General features: G+C 38.6%; 2 protein-coding genes across 4 annotated transcripts; both read left to right on the top strand.

Moving 5' to 3' along the window:
• The first annotated feature begins 2,424 nt into the window (after nucleotides 1–2,424).
• On the top strand, nucleotides 2,425–9,684 carry rpl18 (ribosomal protein L18). 3 transcript variants are annotated; one of them, XR_004949344.1, is made up of 7 exons: nucleotides 2,425–3,026; nucleotides 3,206–3,375; nucleotides 3,603–3,955; nucleotides 4,445–4,515; nucleotides 4,608–4,637; nucleotides 4,789–5,923; nucleotides 6,485–6,571. XR_004949344.1 is itself a non-coding variant. In XM_024268185.2 (7 exons), the coding sequence occupies exons 1-7, from the start codon at nucleotides 5,846–5,848 to the stop codon at nucleotides 9,627–9,629; spliced, it is 642 nt and encodes a 213-aa protein (XP_024123953.1). In that variant the 5' UTR covers nucleotides 5,790–5,845; the 3' UTR covers nucleotides 9,630–9,684. The 3 variants fall into 3 exon arrangements, 1 of the variants encoding a protein (XP_024123953.1); XM_024268185.2 differs by lacking the exons at nucleotides 2,425–3,026; nucleotides 3,206–3,375; nucleotides 3,603–3,955; nucleotides 4,445–4,515; nucleotides 4,608–4,637 and adding exons at nucleotides 6,975–7,082; nucleotides 7,690–7,788; nucleotides 7,912–8,035; nucleotides 8,372–8,441; nucleotides 9,554–9,684 and having other exon boundaries at nucleotides 5,790–5,923; XR_004949345.1 differs by lacking the exons at nucleotides 2,425–3,026; nucleotides 3,206–3,375 and having other exon boundaries at nucleotides 3,524–3,955.
• Nucleotides 9,685–9,824: 140 nt separating this feature from the next.
• sphk2 (sphingosine kinase 2) lies at nucleotides 9,825–22,904 on the top strand. The gene is made up of 8 exons (XM_024267123.2): nucleotides 9,825–10,028; nucleotides 12,852–14,181; nucleotides 15,481–15,630; nucleotides 15,711–15,805; nucleotides 15,878–15,993; nucleotides 17,325–17,528; nucleotides 17,825–19,328; nucleotides 20,893–22,904. Exons 2-8 carry the CDS (start codon nucleotides 13,728–13,730, stop codon nucleotides 20,953–20,955), a joined length of 2,586 nt encoding a protein of 861 aa, XP_024122891.1. The 5' UTR covers nucleotides 9,825–10,028; nucleotides 12,852–13,727; the 3' UTR covers nucleotides 20,956–22,904.
• The last annotated feature ends 128 nt before the right edge of the window (nucleotides 22,905–23,032 follow it).

Raw genomic sequence — 23,032 nt, 5'->3', positions numbered from 1 at the left:
TTTTTTTTTTTTTTTTTTTAGCCATGCCATCATCCATCTCTGCTAACCTGGAGCCCAGCTTGGAGCGAGGCGTCCCCTGGGGTCGTGACCTCTACACTTTCGTGACTTCAGCGGCGGGTCACATGATGAGGACCCTGCAGAAACCTCGAAAGAACCGCCCGTCCAAACGACAGGTCAACCACCGCCGCTTCCTGCACAACATGATTCAGAGGTACTTTTGTACTGTTTTCAATACATTCTTTTGTTTAATATGATTATTATTAAAATAAAAAATGTCATTTTTTTAATCTTAGATGCCTGATTGTTTTTTTTTCTATTATGCATGTTCTACTTAGTATTCTTGTCAAATTACATTAATAATAGTATTGTGAATTTAATGTCAGCCTTGAATAATAAAGAAACTTCATCTTTTTATCTTTTCTTGTTGACAGGAAATTTGCTGACATCGAAGCAGCAAACCACCGACTAGCATCAGCTCTTTACTTCAAAGACGGAGAAAAAAACCTGCTCCCTGTTTTATCACCCAAATCCAAGTCGTCTGATGACTTGTGTCAAAGCGACTCTCTTCTGGAGTCTGATAAATGCAGCCGTCGGACAGCCGACGCCTCAAAGTCGAGGAGCGGGCATCTAGCCGTCAGGGAGAATGACAAGAATCATTTGGACTTCATGGATCTGTCAAAACATCGCACAAGAACAAACCACCAGAGTGAAAGGATGCAGAATGATAATCTTTCATCCTCCAACCCCTCAAATGTTACTGAATGTCATCACCCGACTGAACTTTTCCATTCGGACTGCCGCCCTAAGACAAGTCAACCAACAGGAGGCCCGTCAGACGACTCTCTGTTTTCCCAGAGAGACTCCAGTTTCATCTGCTGTGACGACCCAAATGAGGACATCTGTCTGTCCTTCTCCCCGGAGTTATCTCCTCTCTCCGTTGGCTCTTGTGATTTCTCACTCCAGGCTTTCACTGAGGAGTCTGGCTGCACGCCATCTCAGAGAAGCGCCCCGTTGACTGACATAACAGATTCAGACGTTTTCATGGAGGTGGAAGCGTGCTTTGAGAATTTTTGTGAGGCCGAGCTTGAGGATGGATTCTCCCTGTCAGACCTGGTGGATAACTTCCCCACGGTGGAGGATCTACACCCGTCCAACTGGCATGGAGGTCAGACCTGCATCCAGAACAATCAGAACAGCTCACAACCGAACACAGACTCAGTGCAGAACCAGCTCCACGCCTCCCAGTATGATGAAACGTTCCGGCCCTGTCAGGAGGAGAGTCCCTCCATGCTCCTCAGCTGTGAAAACAGTTCAAGCTTCACCTCCTTTGAAGGAGTTGCTCAGTCTTTCTCTGCTCCTCCTCATGCTCCTGTGCACCGCTCCATACCAACACCTCCCCATGACAATGACTGGATGTTCCCCAACATCTTAGCAGACAGGAAGACGTTTTTCTTCTGAAAAGCTTTGCTACATTTACCAGACTGTTGGACAATTAACTAGTTTTTCAAATGTTTGGGAAGTTCCTTTTAATCTGTATTTAAGATTAAATTTAAATGTTTCTTTTTACGTGGTCTCTATAATTAAAAAAATATTGTGTTGAAGAAATACAAGCTGCATGATAATATCCATTAAGGTTGCTATAGGCATTTAATGAAGTATTTTTTTATGTTTCTGTTCTCTGAGATGTGATCACTGAACTGCTTTGTGTTCATTTCTTGTTTTTTTTTTCAGGATTCTCTGAAGTCAGTTCACCAGCAAGCCACTAGGGGGGGTTGTTGCACTGACAGGGATGCTTCAATACATTCACTCCAATTTTAAAACTGAATTAAATTAACATATTTTAAATAACCAGACATAATATCCATATTTTCTTTTTCAATTTGTTTTATGGTTGACATGTAATATACACACTAGTGGTGGTCGTTTTGTGGAAACAGCTTTACTCTGTTTTGTTTTTTTAAATCTGGATGATGACAAACAACTTCTGTTACTTGTGAACTACTAATATATCTATTGCCACTTTAAAAATACATTTATATATGACAGATATATATTTTATATCTGTCATATATAAAGGTATTTTGAATAATCTGTTTTTTTTCCCGTCTTTGCACTGTACTTAACTTTCTTTTTATGAATCCTTGTTATGTATTTTATTTGTGCTAAACAATAAAGACTAAAGACTCAAATAAAATGAAAACATCTGATTTTTAAAACATGAATTTAACCTAATAGTTGTAATTTTGTCTCCAAAAGAGAACTAAGAAAACTGAAAATGACAATATCACAATCACTTAAAGATCCACTCCAAAATGTTTTTGGTGTTAACATTTTGTAGACTGTTTTTATGATGGAGGACATATATAAGGAAAATTAAGCTTAAAATTACATTTCTGAGTATTTCTTTATTCACTTTCTTGAATTAGGAGAAAAAAAGAAATGACATTTGAAAAAAAAAATTTTCTATGCACTGCTCCCTTCTCTGCTCCATTCTGATGCATTCACTTGTTGACAAATAGATTCGTGTACGTCCTTATTTTCCTCGTGTGAACTGGTATCTGGCTCCAAACTGTATGGCTGGATAGCTCGGTTATTGCTTTGTTGCTCTGTTAAACTTAAGTTTGGGATGTGAGGGGCTGTAAGCTGGCAGGAACAGAGAGGGGAAGTGGGGCGGGGTTGCCCCGCCCACAACTCAGAGCTGAATTTCTACTGAACTACTATCACTCTGCAGAAACTACCTTTTTTTTTGGCTAATAACAGCCGAATCATAGATCTAACGATGGTTGGAGTGGGACTTTAACGTAAACATTTCTCAGTGATGATCGGAGAAAAAAAAAGAGTGAAAAGACTTAGTTTATCTCAAAGCCCTTTGCTCCGAGAGCTGACTGCAGCTGCAGGAGTCTGGTCTATTTATAGGAACCCCACATGTTCTTTCAACGGCTTTAGAGAAGGAACAGCCGACAAACAAATGTCTGTAGATTTCCCTTCAATCCTTCTTACTTCAGCCCTTCTGTGAAGCATATTTGGTAAGTTTGTGTGTATGTGATCATCCACTTTTTTTATTTAATTTACCATTAATTAAAAGCTTTGTATCAACCTGTATGCAACAATATCCGTACATTTGATCAGTTTGTTATAGAGTTCTTGCCAGATCATTGATCAGTCTGTTGTTTTTGTATTTTCTCTCCATCTGTGTTTTTCTCAGACTCCTCTGGTTACCGTTATCAGACTTTCTTTACTACATTGGAAGAACTTTGTCCCTGTGTGAAGACCTCTGCCACACTTGCTCCTCCCTTTTTATTAGCGTAACCAATCAAGTAAGAGTTAGTAGCTCTTTGAAATAAAACACAGAAGAGAAAAGAAACACACAGAAAGGTAGGTCTGGGTGTTATTTGAAATAAAAACAATCTGCTTTCAAAAGTCTGGGGTTTCCTGTAAAAAAGTCTTTCCAGGCTTTTATGTTTTCAGTTGTTATTTTGTTTGATTTTGCATAAAAAAAACCCCAAAAGACTTTAAAAAGAGAAGTAATAATAGAAAGAAGACCTGAAAATACCTGGAGAAACTATCAGCTCATGCAAAAATATTATTTTTTCTCCAATCAGATACATTTCTTTGACCATGAAGCGGGCTTGGGCTTTATTTAAAGCTCACCCCTACATCAGTAACGTCCTGGGATACACAGCGCTCTTTGCTTCAGCAGACCTCATCCAGCAGAGCGTCCTGCGAGGGAAACCCAGCACCACATCTGCATCAGAGGACACGCCGGCGAGCATCGACTGGCGTCAGACGGCCCGTGTGGCGACTGTTGGCTTCTGTTTCCATGCCAACTTCAACTATCACTGGCTGCGGGGGCTGGAGAGGATGCTGCCAGGAGGCGGCGTGAAGGCGGTGGCGGGAAAAGTTGTGGTGGATCAACTTATAGCAGCTCCTCTCACCATCAGTGCTTTTTACATCGGCAAGTGTTTCCCTTTATTTTTAAATTATATGGTAAAAGTTATGCAAATATTGATTTGAAATTATTACATAGACAGATAGTACTTTATTTGTCATTTTCATTAGTGCAATGATATTTTAAAAAGTGCTTTTTGGTCAGTGCATCATAAGAATTTACCATGATTAAATTTACAAAAATAAAAATAAACTTTTTATTGACTTTTTCTCTCTCTATTTCACTTTCTTAGACCATAAATGTGTTGTTGCAATCTGTCAATTGTCTTTTACATACTGAATTCAATTATAAAATTAATTATTTATGGAGTATTAGCTGAGCTGAGGCAACACTTTGAGAAATCCTTGGGTGTAAACTGTTGCCATGTAGTTCAGCCTAATTGAAGTGAAGGAAATAATTGTTAATGTCATATTTTTCCTATATGTAATTATACAATATACAAATCTGAGAAGCTTGATCATAAAAACATTTCAAATAAAACCATCTATCTTTAAGGTTTGAGTTTAATGGAAAGCAAAGTGGATCCTCTTGAAGTCTGGAGACAGAAATTCTGGACTTCTTACAAGGTATGAACTATAAAAAGTGCAATTATTTTTCATAGAGAACTATTTGTGTTAATATAAAAATAAATACTGCAGTGTCATCTGCTTCTCTTTAGGCTGGGGTGGTTTATTGGTCAACAATGCAGGTAAGTTGCATCTTTGCTGGAAAAATAATACAATAAATTTGATTTTTTGTCCATAAAATCCATGTTTTCTTGCCTATAATATGAGAAAACCATATTTAACTTAATTAATTTTCATAGCTTTTATGTGTTTTCTTCCTTTGCTTCATCACAGGCGATCAACTTTACCTTTGTTCCCCCTGTGGCACGGACAGCGTTCCTCGGAGGCGTCGCTCTAACGTTCACGATCTTTCTTTGCCACTTCAAACAGCAGCAGAATCGCTGACCCAAACAAGCCCAACAAATTCCTAATGCAAGGTTTAGATCTGATCCGTCTGTCTAGGAATGATAAGATCTTAAGGGAAAAACAAAAACTGGGAGGGATTCCACATTAACACTGGTTAATTTGAAAATCAGAAGAACTGCTCAAATCTGAACTGTGTACATAAAAATGTATTAAAAAAAGATTGCATTTCTGAAACTGTACATTATAAATGTAGTTTTTGAGCTATAAAGTATGAAGCCATACACTATTAAACAAACCGTGAATCTACAAAAGGTCTGGATTTTTCATTTTGCACAAGAAATTAGTAAAGTAATATTTTATTCTGAAAACTAAACACAATTTTTTAAAAAGTGAAGTGAAATACATGTCATCCTAGATTGAGATATTAGCATTGTCAAGGTTCTTAATATGTCCTTTGTTAGTACATTATGAAATTATTTGTTTATTCAGTTCATAAAAATAATAAAATTCCTGCAAATTAAACAAATGTTTTTAATCTTTTTTTTACTTTAACTTGGGTCCAAACTTAAAACTTAGCTCTATATTTGTTACAGTTTCATTTAATGTAATTTTTTCTTCTTTTTTTTATTTTTTATTTTCATCTAATTTTCCTTTATGCTATAAAACCATTTGAATGTCTATGAAGCAACTTCATATTGACTTTATTTTTTGTTTTAGAGTAGCATTAAAGTAAGGATAAGTTCAAATGAATGAATTAATCCTTTGGGATATGAATAAAGTTCAATTTAAATAATAAAGAGTTAATTGCATTTAAAATATGTCAATTTATAGAATCAAATAAATTGCTCTTATAAAAGTTCCGTGAAAGTCCATTTAGAAAGTGCTCAATGTAATGATCAGTCCTGCCACGTGGGGCAGCATCAGAAATCAGCACATTACTTTTTTTTGCTGGTTGGCAGGAAACGGGTACTTTAGAACCAATCACATGCTCGAGATTTCGGCCACGTATGTTATCGCGAGAACTTTGGCCTTCCTTTTCCCTTTTCGCTCTGAATCCAAGATGGTAGGTACCGCAAGCCAGATTTTCAAAACACAATTACTACAGTATCTACCGTCATCCTTGAAATTAAGCCATCCCGTCTCCTTAATAAAATTAAAAATACGTTCTGACATAAAACAGTGTTTTATTTGAGTCACGATTTTTGATGTAATCGTCCACTAAACGCATATTAGCTGGTTTGCTACTCCGGTAAACTACTCGTTGCATTTAACCTCTTAAGTTTCAGCGCTGAAAGCTAGTCAAGACAAAAAACAATTTTCTGTTTTAGTCTACTTTTAGATTTTGGCCCTCAATTTTGAAATGGTTTGCTAACTTTATAGAATCTCGTTTGCTGTTAGCTGTGAATGGTTAGCAGCTAAACGTGTGGACCGGTGTTAGCTATGTTACCAACCTGGTTTGTGTATGGTTGTAGAAATTGATGCAAGCTCTGTTTTGACTGCGTTTGTATACCCTGTAAAGATGTCAAAAATAAATATATAAACCAACGGCATTGTTATTACTTACCTTTGTTGATGTATAAATAGTAGGTAATGCTAAAAATGTTTTTTTCCTTCATATTTCTAGGGCGTAGACATCAGGCACAACAAGGACCGCAAGGTGCACAGGAAGGAGCCAAAGAGCCAGGATATCTACCTGAGGCTCCTGGTTAAGGTAAATGACATTCTCACTGCATCTCCTAACTGAAACTGTTTCATCTCTCAGCTGCTAAGGTGGTTCTCAACTTTATTTCTTCAATTTTGTTAACCTTTTTATAGCTTGCTGTACTTCAAAAACATCTTCTCTCTTCTACACCAACTACCCTGCTGTCTTCCTCCACCATATCTAAACCACAGCTCTTCCTCTTGGCCTCCTTGGCAGCTTAAACATGGCGTTTACTGTCCTACTCCTCTGAATGTGTCTAAACCATGGCTATCTGGATTACCTACATTAACTCCCTCTGATGGATTCTTTAATGACCATTCCCACAGAGAACATCAGCATCCTTAGTGTTGCTATCTCTGCCTTCTGTCTCTTCCTCACTAATATAATGTGGATTTTTCTTTCTTTGTTACAGTTGTACAGGTTCTTGTCTCGCCGTACCAATGCTCCCTTCAACAAGGTGGTTCTGAAGAGGTTGTTCATGAGCAGGACCAACAGGCCTCCCATCTCAGTCTCCCGTCTGGTCAGTCTGTCAGTCAGTTTAGTCTTCCTAATTCACAGTAGATTTTAGTTGCTATTCTGTGTCGGGTTAATTGTGTGTTTAACAGAGGAACAAAAGTACAGTGTATCTTCCAATAGTGGCCCCAGAGTTTATTCCAAAAATTGTGAGAAATCTGCGTCTTAACAGTAAAGAACACCCTTTAGACCTGGAGTTTATTGGAGACTGGCCACAATTGGATGATATAGGGTTCTCACTTTGTACTTTTTTAACTCAACTTATTTTTTATTTATTTATTTTTTAAATTGTGTTAGCAGCATGTCAATTCCAAAAGTCAATATCTTACTTTTGTACTGGTTACATGTTAATTTTAGCTTAGACTGATATACTTTTAATCTAAATATGAAATTAACTTCCTTTCACTTTTCATTGAGGTAGCCTTTAATTCTGATGTCATATAGTTTGTGTTTTGCTATTAAGCTTTTAAATTCAACACTTAAACTTGGTTGAAAAATAAGTTTTGAAAATTTTAATGACATTTTATTGTTATTTTTATTATTTTATATGCAAACATTTATTTTGTCATACAACATAAGTAACAACTCTTTTTGGTTTGTTGTCTCCACACTAGATTCGTAAAATGAAACTTCCTGGTCGCGATAATAAAATCGCTGTTGTTGTGGGAACCGTCACTGATGATGTCAGGATCCAGGAGATCCCCAAACTCAAGGCAAGTAGTCTGATATTTCAATATTTGTTTTTTTTTTTTGCTCCCACGTTCGTTTACCAGCTCACACAACTTTTATTTCCAACATTCTATAATAATCTGGACATTTTGCTTTCCGTCACACAGATCTGCGCTCTCAGAGTTACCGATGGTGCACGTCGCAGGATCCTTAAATCAGGGGGTCAGGTGATGACCTTTGACCAGCTGGCTTTGGCCACTCCCAAAGGACATGGCACAGTGCTGCTGTCAGGTACAAGAGATTTTATGGTTTTCAACAAAAACTCATTTTTATCTGAAGAAATATTTTTAAAATTAGTTTGCGAAAATAATTAATCGGAAAATATCTTGTATTAATGAGTAAAAAATGGATTATAGTAAAGTGTTTTTCACTCTTGATCAGTATTGCGTACATGTTGCCTTTCTCTTGAAAGCTTCTGTCTGTCCTCTTATCATCTAAAGAACTGGTATTAGATTTTTGTGAAACAAATGAATGCAGATGTTTACAAGAGATTTTAGAGAGCTTGTAGGGATGATGTGTTGTTGTGCTGTGATAATAATCCTGATGTTTTTGCTGTTTTCTCTGCAGGACCCCGCAAAGCCAGAGAGGTTTACAGGCACTTTGGAAAGGCCACTGGAACCCCTCACAGCCGCACCAAGTAAGTTGACCCTAAAATCATTTCTAAATTCATTGTGTATGCTTCAGAGAGTACACATCGCTGAAGACTGATTTTCAGGTTATGTTGTAATGGTATTTAGGGTGATTTAGACTGTAGTTCCCTCCTTTCAGCCATTTGTTTTAATTTGGACCTTTCATAAATCGATGTCAAGTATTCCAGGCACTCATCGTGTAGCTCTGTCATAAGTGAAATGAATGTGTACTCAATTTTACTCTTTCATTCAGAAAAGGCTTTTTTGATTTTGTGAAAATCTTGTGTAGCTCTGCCTCATAATCATTTCTGTAATTCTATAAGCACAAAACTTCACTAAAAAGAGGCGATAATGTAAAAAAGGAACATATGTCTGAAAATCCTCAGGAAATTGCCACTATTTTGTCTCTGTCATTCTAGGACCAAGCTTCTCCTTGCATGGAATTCTTTTTTCATGTCATGTTACATAGAGAAATCCAGAAAGGAATCATTTATTTTTAGCTTTTATTTAAACCAGGACCGCTAATTAAGCATCAAGTTAGTTTGTTTACTTTAACATAGTTTCACCTTTACATCTGGGAGTTGCCAGTAATTACCAGTAATTAAAAAAGTTATATATACTACAGACACTATGAACCTTATGCATTAATAAGAGGAAGTTATTGAGCACTATGCTTAAGAGAGCTTCGTGAGCTGGTGTATCCACCGTCATGATAAAGTCATTGTGTGTGGGACAAGATGCAACACATTTTTGGACATCTGACTAATTATTATGTATTTTGGCATTTTAGTATGTACTCCCTCCTCCAAATGAAGATCTAGATAAGATGCTTTCATTTCGAATTTTCAATCTTACCTGTTCTAGATCTCTTTAATCAAATGATTCTAGAAATGACCATGACATTTCAGACTGAAGTTCTATAATTGGTTGTTTTGTCTATGTAAAGGACCGTGTCCTCTGTGTTTGGACAGTGTTCTGACTTTGTCCTGTATTCACAAGATTGTCAACATGCTAGCACGTGTCAATTTGCTGTTTAAAATTGATTTTGAAGAGAGAATGACTTTGTAGAATGATAACATGTGTTTATTTTTCTAAACCCAACTTTTTCTTCTTTTTTCAGGCCCTATGTCCGTTCCAAGGGCAGAAAGTTCGAGAGAGCCCGTGGTCGCAGACCCAGCTGTGGCTTCAAGAACTAATGTCTCTATTTGCCATGCAGTTTGAAACAAATAAAAGAATGGCTGTACAAATGTGTCCTTTTGTGTGGCTGATTGTACATTTCATTCCACTGTTTGCATTAATTTTACTACACTGTACTTATAAACAACGTGCGCGAGGGGGAGAGGGGGGTTAAATATTTCAGAGGTCCTGTAATAGGTATTCCACCGTTGGCCTGGTAACAAATGATTTAGTCCGGAAGTTGTGTTCAGTCTATGATTGGAGAATGTCGGTGGGTGTTGCGCTGTTTTTCTTATCGTCATTGGATTTCCTCTCCGCCGCTCACAGTCGCTGCAGCTTCTTTTTGAGGCACTTCCTGAACAGCGACAGCATTCACAGCCAGCGACTCGCTGTCGTCGTGAACGGGGAGACAAGATGAGGTAGTCTCACTTTTCTTTAAAGAAATTTATTTTTTAAAATATTTGGTTCCAAGCATTATCTAATTGTTAATAGTTGAGTCCGGAAAGCAGCCATAGTTTTTCCGTTTATAGCTATAACGTTAGTTAGCTAGCATGCTAACATGTATACATCCTCGAGCCAGTTGGCTTTTCCTTTTTTCCTTATTTATAAACGTGTAGTGTGGATATTTAAGTTATTAATTTACTATAAATTGTCTCGAACTTGTTTTATATATCAAATAGCATGTTTGTCCACGTATTATGTGTTAAACTGGTTTTTGACACTAGCTAACATCAAAAGATGAGTTTCCATTTGCAGTATTATGTTCATTTCTGAGCCCCCTCCTGCTATTTTATTTCGTCAGCTGCCGGTGATGCATTCTTTAGCGTCACCTGAGCCGGTATGAACTGTAAGGACTTTCTCACTAAGAAAATTTCAGCTAGCTTGCTAGGAACCTGTCAGAGTGATAGCTGTCTGAGTTGCACATCGATCAAAGTTTACAGTGGGGGAACCATTTCCTAAAACCTCAGCAGTTCTGGAGAATCAGTTTTAACACCATCAAGTGTTTCATTAAACTCCAGGAGGATAAATGATCCCGCAGCCAGCACACAGAACAACAGCCTCATTGTTTGGGTTCAAATTTAGCCCACTTTTGTTATTATTTCTGCGTGCCCCCGCCCTGCACTTGAAGGACGTAAGGTGTAACAATAGACATCAATGAGATGCTTATCGACGGGTTTCATTAGGGCACGACAGCAGTCTGGTACTATATCTTCAACTGGCATTCTCCATTAAAGAGTATGCACTTCCTGACTGATCTATAGTAATATCACCATGATCTATCCTCAAAGCAGCTAGATTCTTTCGTTCAGATGCATTTGTTATCATTATTACAACTTTATTAAAACATCACAAAATAGGAGTTTTCTCGTTGAACTTTGCTTTAAAGACACATGCTGATTAAAAATTGTGTTTTTAACATGTTCATGTGGCTTTTTTCTCATGATGGAGAACATATATAAAGAAAAAGAAGCTTATTTCTGAGTGATTCAAATTATTGTGAATTTGGAGCAGAGGAAAAAATGCAGCTGGTAAAAACATGTTAAGGTATGGATCCATGGAACTTTTATTTAAGTTCTGATATGGCTGACCGTTTTTTTTAGCCCCGGTAATGTTACGTTGGTGTTGTGAGGGGCTGTAAGCTAGCAGGAGAGAGGGTAAACAAAGAGATGATGGGAAATAAGGGCAGGCTTACTCCACACTTGCAGTCTCAGCCAGAATTCAGATGCAAATTTGTAGAGGTGGGAATCTTGAGGCAACTCACGATCTGATTCAGAAGGCAACTATTTGATTATGAAACAATTATTTAAAACAAAACTATTTTTTTTAAAGAAATGTTTCACTTTACTACAAGAGACTAGACCCTGGGTATGCAACCTTGAACTTTTAACACTAAAAGTGCCATTTGGTCCAGTTTCTTATGGACCGAGCTGCAAATTTTCACCTCAAAGTCAGAAAACTACACTTTATTTCAAAGCCAAAAAGCCACAATGGAGGAATAAAAGAGCCGCATGTGGCTCCGGAGCCTTCGGTTGCACTACTAGACCAATCTCAATTACTTTTCTCCACTAAAGTGCATATTTAAGTAAAGACAATATCTGTAAATTTGTTTAACATTTATTGAGAACATAATAATTCTAAAGTGAAAAATATTTTGTTTAATAATTGATATTCTTTCACAGCATCAAAAGGGAAAATGTTCATTGAACTCAACAACTTTAAAGATGATAATGTTGTTTTACCATCAGACCAGCTTTAATGAAACATTCTATAACTCACGTCAAACTAAATAAATAGTGTCTAGCTAGCCGCACATTGTGAATTTGCTAATTTGTTGTTCCCCACATTAAAATTTAAATGTGACATAACTTACACACCGCTGAATTTTATCAAATTGACCCTCAACACTATGAAAGCCAAAATACTTCCAAACAGTCGCTGTAAGTGAAGTCGGGGCTGGTCGGATGACGAGATTTGGAAGGTCAGCCATGTTTATATGCTCTTAAAAAAGTTAGAGTAAAAAACGCTTCAAGTTTAGTCGCGCTTGTTACTTTTACTTTGAATCTTATACATTTTTCAATCATCGATTATTTGAAATTCATAAAATGATTCAGAATGGTTTATAGATCATAATTGATGCATCTAAAAAGCAATTATTTCCACCCAAACACTAATTTATTTCTTGCAGCTTTTTAAAAAATCAGACAAACTATGAACCACAACCTTTGTCACCAATACAAAATAGTGCTGCATGTTGCTAAACTTAAGAAAAAAAACAAAAATGTCAGCACTTTGTAAAACAGGATTTAACACGAAAGAGACGCTCTGAGCTCGAGGGCTGAATGTGAAAGGCCAAAAAAAAAAAAAAAAAAAATGGTGGAAATTCTCAAGCAAAAAACCTTGTATCCGAAAAAAGTTGTTGTCTCAGCTCAGTTGAGGTTGTGTGATTGTCAGCATACATATGACTTGGGTCAAGGGGCATGATAGTCTTGCTTTATCCTGGTACCACAATCTCCGTCTGATTAGCTTCTCTCTGTATCTTTCACGCCGAGATTATATAAGATACAAAGATGTCTTTCTTCTGCTGATAAATTACAAGTAATTCATCTCACATGCATTTTATAAGTACAAATCTTCAGTTTATATCAGAAGAATTCTTTGCATGATGGCATTACAGCGTTGTTTTAGTGCCTCCACTCTCACACTCTCCTTTTTCCTTTTTTTTCTCTCTTTTCTCGTCAAAGGAACAAAGGTGTTTGGGAGGGAACGTAAGCCTTCTATCATGGACATAAAGATGACATAAACTGAAGACCACCCCGAACTGTCCTTCTGTTTGCCCTTTCCCCCCTTGTTTTGTTGTTTATTTGTTGTTATTTTTTTTAAAGTTCATTGTACCACACTACTGTCTATCAATCTGACCTTGTCACTCCTCTTATCTCACTCTAATGCATAACTGATATTTAAGAAAGCAATAGAGGAATCAAAGGTCTTAGAAAACACATGTTTATGGCAACAATTACACTTCATGCTGCACTTGCCATCCAATGTACTTTACTTAAATCTTGAGTGTTTGTTTAATTTTTGTCTTAATTAATACTAATATCAATCTGTGCTTTATACAATTACATATTTTAGCTCTTTTTGTAATTATTTAAAATGTTTTTTTTATGTTGCGCTTGCATTTTATTACTATTTCTAAAGGTGGCTTGAGATTGACATGTGAACCAATTTTTGTATTTATGCAATTTTTTGAGAAGAACCTATTGTTTGAATGAAGTTTGGCCTGTCTGTGTCAGGGGGCCGTAATCACAGAAATCCTCGATTGCTTGTTTAACAAGTCTGCGTCTTCACTGGATGATTATTCCAACCAAATGCCTCATTGAACTGGAAGTTTTTCTTTTTCAAATGAAGGCCTCGCCTGTCGAGCAGAAGTAATTTTGGACTTTAGAATGACTTCAGGGTTACTCAGACTTTCAGAAACCTTTTTGATTTTATTGTTTTTCCTGTGAATCTTGAAGAGCTTCCAAATTCCTCTATTTTTTTAAGTTTATTGCTGCAGAAATTTGTCTGTTTTGTTTGTTGATTGGCAAGTTTAATCAACTTGAAGAAGAAGAAGAAGGATGCGATCCCCTGAACCGCCTCCAGCAGAAGCCCTGCTCCACGGCCAGTTTGCTAGCTGGGGGTCGGGCACCAACAGCAACAGCAACAGCCGTCCCAGCAGCCCCAGTGGCATCGGAGGACTCTCCCCCGCTGCATCCCCAACGTCTCCTCCGGTGTCCAACTATGCCTTGACCCTCACGCACAGCCACATCCACATCCAGAGACTGTCGCCGAAGCCGGGGAAGGAAGGGCGACTCCTGCTGCCCCTGTCGGAGCTGGTGGGGTGCAGCTGTCCCCGCGCTCCTGCACCCCCACTGTTTGTGCTGTACTGGTACCCTCCGGGGAAACGAAGGAAAGGGGTCTCCCGGCGCAGGCAGGTGAGGGCCTACCTGGCTGAGAGCAGGCCGGAAGCTGAAAGGTGGTCGGCTGCTGTGCAGTGTCTCCTCAGAGGTGTGACCGTTACTGCTGACACAGGTGAGTGTGCTCCACACACGGCATGACACAAACCATTCAAGTTACATTTTGGTGTTTTTGCTAGCATGTCATAAATGATTTAAAGTCCCTCTCCAATGAAGATCATGTTTTTTGAGTTTTTAACATGCATGTGTGGCATTTTTCTTCTGAAAGAGAACAAATGTAATAAGAAATCATTTCATTTTTGCATTTCCGAGTATTTTTCCTTTTAAATTGCTGTCAATCAAACTGTCGCAGAGGGAGTATTTAAAACAGAGGAAAGACTTTACAAGGTCCAGACCTCATTTTAAAAGCTTCATTGGGAAGAAAGTGATTGTTGAAATACTGAAATAGGGTTATAAATCACAACTTTGTTGTAGCTATATAAATTTTTGAAACCTAAAAAAAGCCCCATAATCAAGTTTATAGATGTTATTTTAAGCCTCTACCAAACTGCAGATTAGCATGGCTCCAAATGGTCGTTATGTGGGACTTCTTAGACAAATGTTCTGCTTTGAGCTTTCTAAGTATAGCTGAATGTCACTCTGTCCCGAGAACCTTCCTGTAGGACAACGCAGTTTACTATTGGGGGAACAAAAATGACCAAAACAATGAGGGAGATTATGGCTAATGCACTCTAAAGATTACAGATTCACAGTCTAATATTTTTTATGGCTTGTTTCACAAAGTTACACTTCCTAGTTGATTGATTTATGATTTCCTCCTTTTATGTGGTCTGTACGGTGAAGTGTCAAAGGTAGAAGGAAAGTGCTGAGTTTGCTCTCGATGGTTGGCGTTACCTTTTCCTCTAGTTGGACTGTCGCACACCTAAGCAGCATGATTTTTTTAAAGTTATGTTTTTACTTGTTTCAGTCATATTGTGATTTTAATCGGAACTAATTAACCCTTTAACACCGGTGACGCTTCAACACAACATCTTTAATATACTATAATTTTTTAATTGTTAATGTGATCATCATTCCAACAGATTGTGAAGGAGAAAAGCGGCCCGTGCCGCTTTTCTCCTTCACAATCTGTTGGAATGATGTTGATCACGTTAACAATTTAAAATTACAGTAAATCATAAAACATAAACACTGGAGCTCCAGTGTTAAAGGGTTCATGAATTTGTCTTTAAACTAGTCTGAAAAAGAGATGATGCATTGCTTTTGTTTTGGTAAATTTCAAAATAAAAGCAAACTAAATTTGATAAAGAACCTCAGAGAACTCAAAGTACAGGATTGGGAAACACAAGATGTTTGGGGAAATACAGTACAGTTTGAACACTTTTATTGACGGCGTCTTTTCTTTATCATACAGAATTTTCTAGAAGTCTTCTACCTCGTCCCAGGCGGCTGCTGTTATTGGTGAATCCATTCAGTGGAAGGGGCCAAGCGATGCAGTGGTGTCAGACCCACATCCTGCCAATGATTAGAGAGGCCAACATCAGCTACAATCTCATACAGACTGGTAATCATGTAGAAACTGATGATAAACCAAAAAATGTAAGTTTCTTTTTTCTTCTATTTGACTTTATGGTTTTGTCTCAGAACGGCAGAATCATGCAAGAGAGCTGATCAGAGAAGTGTCCCTTTCTGACTGGGACGGCATCGTCATTGTTTCTGGAGATGGCCTGTTGCATGAGGTGAGGTTGCACTCTTTCCTTTACAAAAAAAAGTTTATTAAGTGGTTATTATATGTTTAAATTATTCTGTAGGTAATTAATGGTTTAATGGAGCGTCCAGACTGGGAACAAGCAATAAAAACACCTGTCGGCATTCTGCCCTGCGGCTCTGGGAATGCACTGGCTGGTTCCGTCAATCACAACGCAGGGTGAGCATGTCTCTTATTTATGTGTGAAAATCTGTTGTTGTTGTGTGAAGGTAAACAAAAAAAGGGCTTCACTGCCAAAATACGTAATTTCAGTTTTGATCCACAAGGTCACAATTTGACCCAATTAAATTGAGCTTAAATATTTTCTTTTAAAGTTTTGTTTGGATGTGAAAAACAAGTTTTCACGCAATTTGTGGTCAAAATTTAGTTAGGTTGTAGATTATTGTTTGTAGTTTTGATTTATTAATGTACCTGAAAAATCCTGAAAAAATGTGTGTAATTTAATGGAACGTTGAAACAAATATTGTCTCAGTTTGCCGTCCATCACTGGTTACATGTTGATAACACTGTATCAGATACATGGACGGAAATCTTTTTACAGGAGGATAAGTAGAAGACTCTACTTATCAGCTGATACAGGATGGAATGGAACAAAGAGAACAGGCGTAGATTTATTTTACCAGATTAAGCCGGTTCTGTTATCTGAAATAGAAATTTAGTGTTAGTTGATACATCAGCAAAACTGGGAATCCAGCGTTTGTTTTAGTGCTGGGTATCGCTAATAATTGTCAGAATCCAATCTGGATCAAATCAATTCAGATTATTTTTTAATTGAATCCACTCAATTCAATTCAATTTTGAGTTTACACAGTTTAGACAATTAGACACATTTTTTAGAAATACATAAATAATCTATAAATATGTTTTTAAGATATTCATATTAATTTGTTACAGTTCAAATACTGTAAGATATTAGTGAAATGATTATGAGGTCGTTAATACCATACAGTGTAACATGTATTCTCAAACAGAGAAGTTCCAACAATTGTTCCGCCTCTCCTGGAGGGCGTTTCAGTTTGGCCACTAGGTGGCGATCACGCTATAGCATCACACATTAATCCAGAAGAAGAAGAAAGAATGAGCAAAAAATTATTTTAAAGCCACAAATGGTTACTTTAAAAAAAAATCCTTAAAAGAGTTTGGAAAATTCATACCTGTGAGTAAATTAAGATGTTCATTTAGTTAGCAATGTATGTTTAGGTCGAACAAGCGTAAGCATAAGCCATCCTATGGTCCTATGGAAAATCCCATTATACGTTAGCATCAGGCTAGTGGACTTTATCATTATGCGTTAGATCGATCTTTACTTTTATGGATCGATTATTGATTTATTAAGCTTAGACTGATTCAGATCGATTAATCGTTTTTATCAATCCAGCCCTAGTTTGTGTCAAATTCATGTTTGGGTAAAAAATGATCTGGTCTTTAATCTTTAGTATCTTATAAAAATAAAATCAAAGTGTAATTCTCAACTCTACTCTCATTCGTAGGTATGACATGTGCCTTCGAGAGCCGCTCCTCCTGAACTGCTGCTTTCTCCTGTGTCGAGGCGGCGTGCGACCGATGGACCTGGTCTCCGTGACAACGAGCCCGGCTCCGTCCAACAATAGTCACGCTGCAGCACCCAGGAGAGTCTTTTCCTTTCTTTCTGTGGCCTGGGGCTTTGTGTCTGACGTGGACATTGAAAGCGAAAGGTGGGACGTCGTTTATCTCCGAGTTGATCGTTGAAGTGTTATGTTGCACCACACAAAGGCTCTTTTAATCCTTTAACACCGGAGCTCCTGCGTTAATGTTCTTTGATTTACTGTAACTTTTCAACCAGCAACACAAAATCCTTCAAAATCAACTAGAATGATGTTGATCGTGTTAAAAAGTTACAGTATGTTAAAGATTTTGTGTTTAAGCGTCACCGGCGACGCCTCAGGTGTTAAAGGGTTAACAGAATGCTCCAGGTTCAGTTTCAGAGTCTTTGTGTCGTTGATTTTCTCAGGTATCGCGGCCTGGGCTCAGCCCGCTTCACCCTGGGCACTTTAGTTCGCATAGCTTCACTCCGCTCCTACAAAGGCCGCCTGTCCTTCCTGCCTCCCTCCGTCGTCCCCTCATCCTCAGACTGCACCACCCCCCCGCCGAGGAGACCCCTGTCCCGCAGCATCACCGAAGGCCTGGAGGGGTTTTGCCGTCTGCCCATCCACCGCACCTGCTCGGACATGGGCATCAGCGAGCAGAGGAGTCTGCGGAGGGGTGAAGGAGAAAGGGAGAAGGAGGAGAGGCAGAGGGAAAGGGAGAGGAGGAGGGAGAGGGCCAGAGGGGGGGGGACTGGCGTGGTGAGGGCGAGCAGTTTGGCAGAGGACAGGGAGAGGGAGGGGGAGATGGAAGCAGAGGATGAGAAGTCGAGGACTTGTTCGGAAAGGTCTGGAACGAGTTCCGAATCGAATGAAACGGACAAAGAAAGGTTGGAGAAAATTGAAGACGAGGGACAGGAATCTGTTGAGATGGAGGAGGATGGAGAGGGGAGTGGCAATGAAGAAGAGGGAGCGTTGCAGGCAAGAGAGGTAGAAGAGGGGTACGGGGTGGACATGGGGCGAGAGGCGGATGAAGAACCGGAGGACTCCGTCACTTATCCAGATGGCAGACAGGGGGTGAGGAAGAATTCAGCCCCGTCCAGCGAGATCTGCAACGACCTGCTGAGTCAGCCTCTTCCGAGCACAGCAGATGGGGTGGAGGACATGGATCTGAACGGAACCTACTTCCCGAAAGACTCGTACACAGATGTGGCTCGAGAGCGATCTCTGACCATCTCCTCTCCTTTTCGCCACTCTCCCTTTTCTTACAAGCATAAAGCCCTGGACCAAAACGCCTCCCGTCCAAGACCTCTGTCACTCCTGCAGCACTCCCACACTAACTCTCTCCCCCCAAAACTGCCTTCCCTTTCACTGTCTCCCACACCCCCCTCCTCCCCCTCTTGTGCCTCCCCGCACGCGTCCTATTACCTTAACCCTCGTCCGAACACGCCAAATTCCTCCTCGCCCTCTCCGTCCATGCGCACGCCGTCCTCATCTTTCAACTTTGACATTTCCGAAGCTTCACGACCCTTCAAGAACCGTCCATTTGTCACGCTGCCCCCAGATCTGCCCCGAGACAACTTGCTACCCCCTCTCGACCAGCCCCTCCCCACCAGAGACTGGGTCACCATCGAGGGGGACTTTGTGTTGGTCTTGGCCCTCTATCAGACCCACCTGGGGGCCGACCTTCACGCCGCGCCTCAAGCCAAGTTTGACGACGGGCTCATTCACCTGACGTTTGTGCGGGCTGGGATCTCCAGAGCCACACTGCTTAGATTGTTCTTTGCCATGGAGAGAGGAACGCACCACTCCGTCAGCTCGCCGTACGTGAGCCACGTTTCCTGTAAGGCCTTCAGGCTGCAACCTCTGTCTGCTAAAGGAACGCTGACCGTCGACGGAGAACTGGTTCCTTATGGGCCACTCCAGGCACAGGTAGGAAGGAACAGTAAATATATATATCTTCAATAAATACAAGTTAGGCTATTTGAATTGACTAGTTTTTGAGCAATCTTAGTAAATACAGAACTTTATTTTTGAAGAATTTGTTTATTTTTAACCTAATTTGGAGACAAAAGTCTTCTGGAATAAGGGTGTATTGAAAAATCAATTCAGCGATATATTGCGATATTTCGTTTGACGATACTTGATAATATTTGATTAATTATTTAAGAGTATCTTTCAGCACCTTACTTTTGTTTCCCACCTTAATCCCCGACCATTTGTTGGCAGCACAGCACACTGAACATCTTCGACACAGTCTTGGGATATATCGGGATACGTATCATACAGTGAGACAAATTACAAGTCGAAAAAAAGATCATCATTCCACATACACCAGTAAATAAAAATAAATAAATAAATGTGGTGTTCTGAAGATGACAGACATTCAGGACCTTGAGAAGTCTACATGAACCAAAATCTTCAAAGCACAATGAGTTGAAGTAACATTGTAATAAAGGGTGGACCGACATTTTTCCATAATGTTGCTGACTAATATAATAAGAAAAAAACTAACAAAATACAGGTTGATTATTTTGTCTTTTTTATCAAAATGTTCAGTTTTTTTGTCTATGATGAAAAGTTGCAGAATTTCATGTACTTTTGTCTTTTTTTTTAGCTAGAAAAATGACCTACAATGGGGCAAAAAAAGTATTCAGTCAGCCACCAATTGTGCAAGTTAAAAGATGAGAGAGGCCTGTAATTTTCATCATAGGTATACCTCAACCATGAGAGACAAAAGGGTTAAAAAAATCTAGAAAATCTGATTTTTAAAGATTTTTTTGTAAATTATGGTGGAAAAATAAGTATTTGATCATCTACAAATAAGTAAGATTTTTACTCTCACAGACCCTGTAACTTCTTCTGTGCGAGGATCCTCTGTTCTCCACTCGTTACCTGTATTAATAGCAGCTGTTTGAACTCGTTATCTATATAAAAGACACCTGTTTACAACCTCTAACAGTCACACTCCAAACTTTACTATGGCCAAGACCAAAGAGCTGTCTGAGGACACCAGAAACAAAATTGTTGACCTGCACCAGGCTGGGAAGACTGAATCTGCAATAAGTAAGCAGCTTGGTGTGAAGAAATCAACTGTTAGGAAATGAAAGACACAAGACCACTGATAATCTCCCTCCATCTGGGGCTTCCCTCAAGATCTCACTCCATGGGGCCAAAATGATCACAACAGTGAGCAAAAATCCCAGAACCACACGGGGGGCTTAGACTTAGTGGGACTTCTTATTTTTAACTCATAGTTGAGGTTTATCTATGATGAAAGTTACAGGCCTCTTTCATCTTTATAAGATCCACAATTGACAAAATACTATTTTGCCCCACTGTAACCTTTAATATTTGTGGTCAAATGTTTAGTATTTGGCTAAAGTGTGTAAACTATGTAGTTCTTAAAAATGTTTGATATTATTTCTTGGATGTTGGCTTACTTAGTAGCTCATCTTTTGTTCTATTTGTTCTATAATCTCTAAACACTTCACAGGTCCATCCTTCCTTGGCTCGTCTCATAGTTGGAGACTACGGAGTGAAGATTACCAGCTTTTAATCAGGGATTGGTGGAATCGATTGACATATCAACGCTCTACTGAACTACTTTACTGTCATCTGTAACGTTGGCGGACAGACTAAAACACTTCTAGCCTGGAGTGCAGGAGCAGCATTAGGTAGTGTTTTTTTCTGAAAGGGATAACCCACAGAGCCATGCATCACGTAGAGCCATGCATCACTGAAGAACAACTGCAGGGAAAAGTTGCAGATGGAGAAAGAGGTGCGTTTTGCACAGATGTTGGCGCTTTCGGCGTTCCAAAAGAAGCATGAAAACTGCACAGCTTGGATACTAAGAGGGAAAAACAGATGAATGTTTGGGTTTTTTATTCATTATGTGAATGTGTGCATAATAGTATGCATGCTGAACAGCACTACCTGTCTTTCTTTTTTGTTTTGTTTGTTGCCTTACACTGAATCATAAAAACACAAACTTGCAGAGAAAAATGTTCTCTTATTTCTAAATTTACACCTTTGGACCTTTTGAAGGAGTGCCTTATCTGGCACTGTGCAGTTCAGTCGTGTACTTTTACATGTGCTTTCTCAAATCTAAATGATCTCTGCCCTTCTATCAATGATTTAGATACCAAAAAAGCTTGGATCAACTCAAACTTTTTAACTCTCTTCATTAACTGCTACAGCAGAGGCTGCAAAGACACTTTTAATGCCAATAAGTCGACATGGAAAACTATTCAGAACAAATTTGTTTCACATTTGTGCATTTTTCCTGTTTCTCCTTAACCTGTGGATGTAATACCATGCTGGTTATAAAGACCAATAACTATGGTTTTTGGCAATCCCAGCCTCAGTTCATTTTAAAGATCCAAACTCAACTGTTTTATGTGACATTTTAATTATTTTTACTTTAGTGTTTAACATGCCTCTGTTAAGTTTGCATTACTACAATAATTTTGCACAATACTTAGAAGGGAAGCAGACTGAAAAATCAAGACACAAGAGTTCTATCAGGATTGACATGCTGACGGCAGAATAATATGGGAAGGCTTTATTTTGAAAGGTAGATTCACCAGCAATGGCTGTTAAACTCTAGTAAGAAATACAAATCATCGACTTCATTATGTCAACACTTTTTATATCACTGACAGCTGTTTAAAGATGGGACTGACTTTTTACACAAATGTTGAGGAAACAATCAAATGACACTAAATTAGATCAGCGCAGAGCTTCTACTTCAACACAAAAGATATAAAAAAAAAAACACTTGTTCAAAATAAGTAATATTAAACATGGGTTTGAAGACTAAGGTTTTATTTTTTGTAAATCCTGTTTACATTCTTTGCTAAATCCTTAGCACGTGCCAATGGATCAGTCAGTGAAATGATGTGCCAACTGCTTGAATCATAATCAACATACCATGCTGGGCCAAATCACGGCCGTTTTGTATAGTGAGCCTTTAAATTGTGGCTGTTGTTTATGAATTTTTGACAAACAAACCCTAGGTGCCCTTTAGGAAGTGGAAACTGCAATACATGTATTTTGCATTAGGTCTTAATGGGTTCAACGTCACTGCTGACTTGGAGTCAAACTTCTTGACCACGTTTTTTGCTTCAAAATGCAGCTAGAACACTATACTAACCTTGTGCTTTCACAGCTACAGAATGTAAGTACAGCATGTTTGGTCTTTCTTGTGATTTGGAATTCTGCACACACTTTAATTCTTAAACCTGCCAAAACCTTTTTTTCCCCTTTTTGTTCACATTGAAAGTCCAGCTATGAAAGCTTACTTTTCTAATCCTGTTGTTGTTTAGAGCCAGAATGGGGTTATAGTGTTACGCATAAATTTGGTTTGATTCCTTCCTTGATAATGCCAGTAAGATGTCTTTAGTTTGCTGCCTGTAAAGAAATTGTAATTATTACTAAGCCAATGAAATCATATACATTAGAATGTACAGTTTTTAGTTCTGTTTTCCAATAAATGTAACTCATCAATTTGTCTTTTTCCTTTTGTCACACTTTGTTAATAAAATATGCAAGTGTATGCATCACTTTTCCCTACTTAATTAGTTTTAACAGTTTACTATTAACATCTCTCATTGTCTTAGTTTTGGAAAATGATC

This window comes from Oryzias melastigma, linkage group LG16 (genome assembly GCF_002922805.2).
Source record: "Oryzias melastigma strain HK-1 linkage group LG16, ASM292280v2, whole genome shotgun sequence".
NCBI classification, from domain to species: Eukaryota; Metazoa; Chordata; class Actinopteri; order Beloniformes; family Adrianichthyidae; genus Oryzias; species Oryzias melastigma.
Note: the sequence above shows the minus strand (reverse complement) of the source record. Positions and strands in the feature narration are given on the sequence as shown.

What these genes read in the sequence shown, in the direction of transcription:
- rpl18 (XM_024268185.2), top strand. Translation starts at nt 5,846, where the DNA reads ATGCTCGAGATTTCGGCCACGTATGTTATCGCGAGAACTTTGGCCTTC. An exon ending in ACCTGAGGCTCCTGGTTAAG is followed by an intron (nt 6,572 to 6,974) that starts GTAAATGACATT and finishes TCTTTGTTACAG; the next exon opens with TTGTACAGGTTCTTGTCTCG. An exon ending in TGGCACAGTGCTGCTGTCAG is followed by an intron (nt 8,036 to 8,371) that starts GTACAAGAGATT and finishes TTTTCTCTGCAG; the next exon opens with GACCCCGCAAAGCCAGAGAG.
- sphk2 (XM_024267123.2), top strand. Translation starts at nt 13,728, where the DNA reads ATGCGATCCCCTGAACCGCCTCCAGCAGAAGCCCTGCTCCACGGCCAG. An exon ending in GACCGTTACTGCTGACACAG is followed by an intron (nt 14,182 to 15,480) that starts GTGAGTGTGCTC and finishes TTTATCATACAG; the next exon opens with AATTTTCTAGAAGTCTTCTA. An exon ending in TCCGTCAATCACAACGCAGG is followed by an intron (nt 15,994 to 17,324) that starts GTGAGCATGTCT and finishes TCTCATTCGTAG; the next exon opens with GTATGACATGTGCCTTCGAG.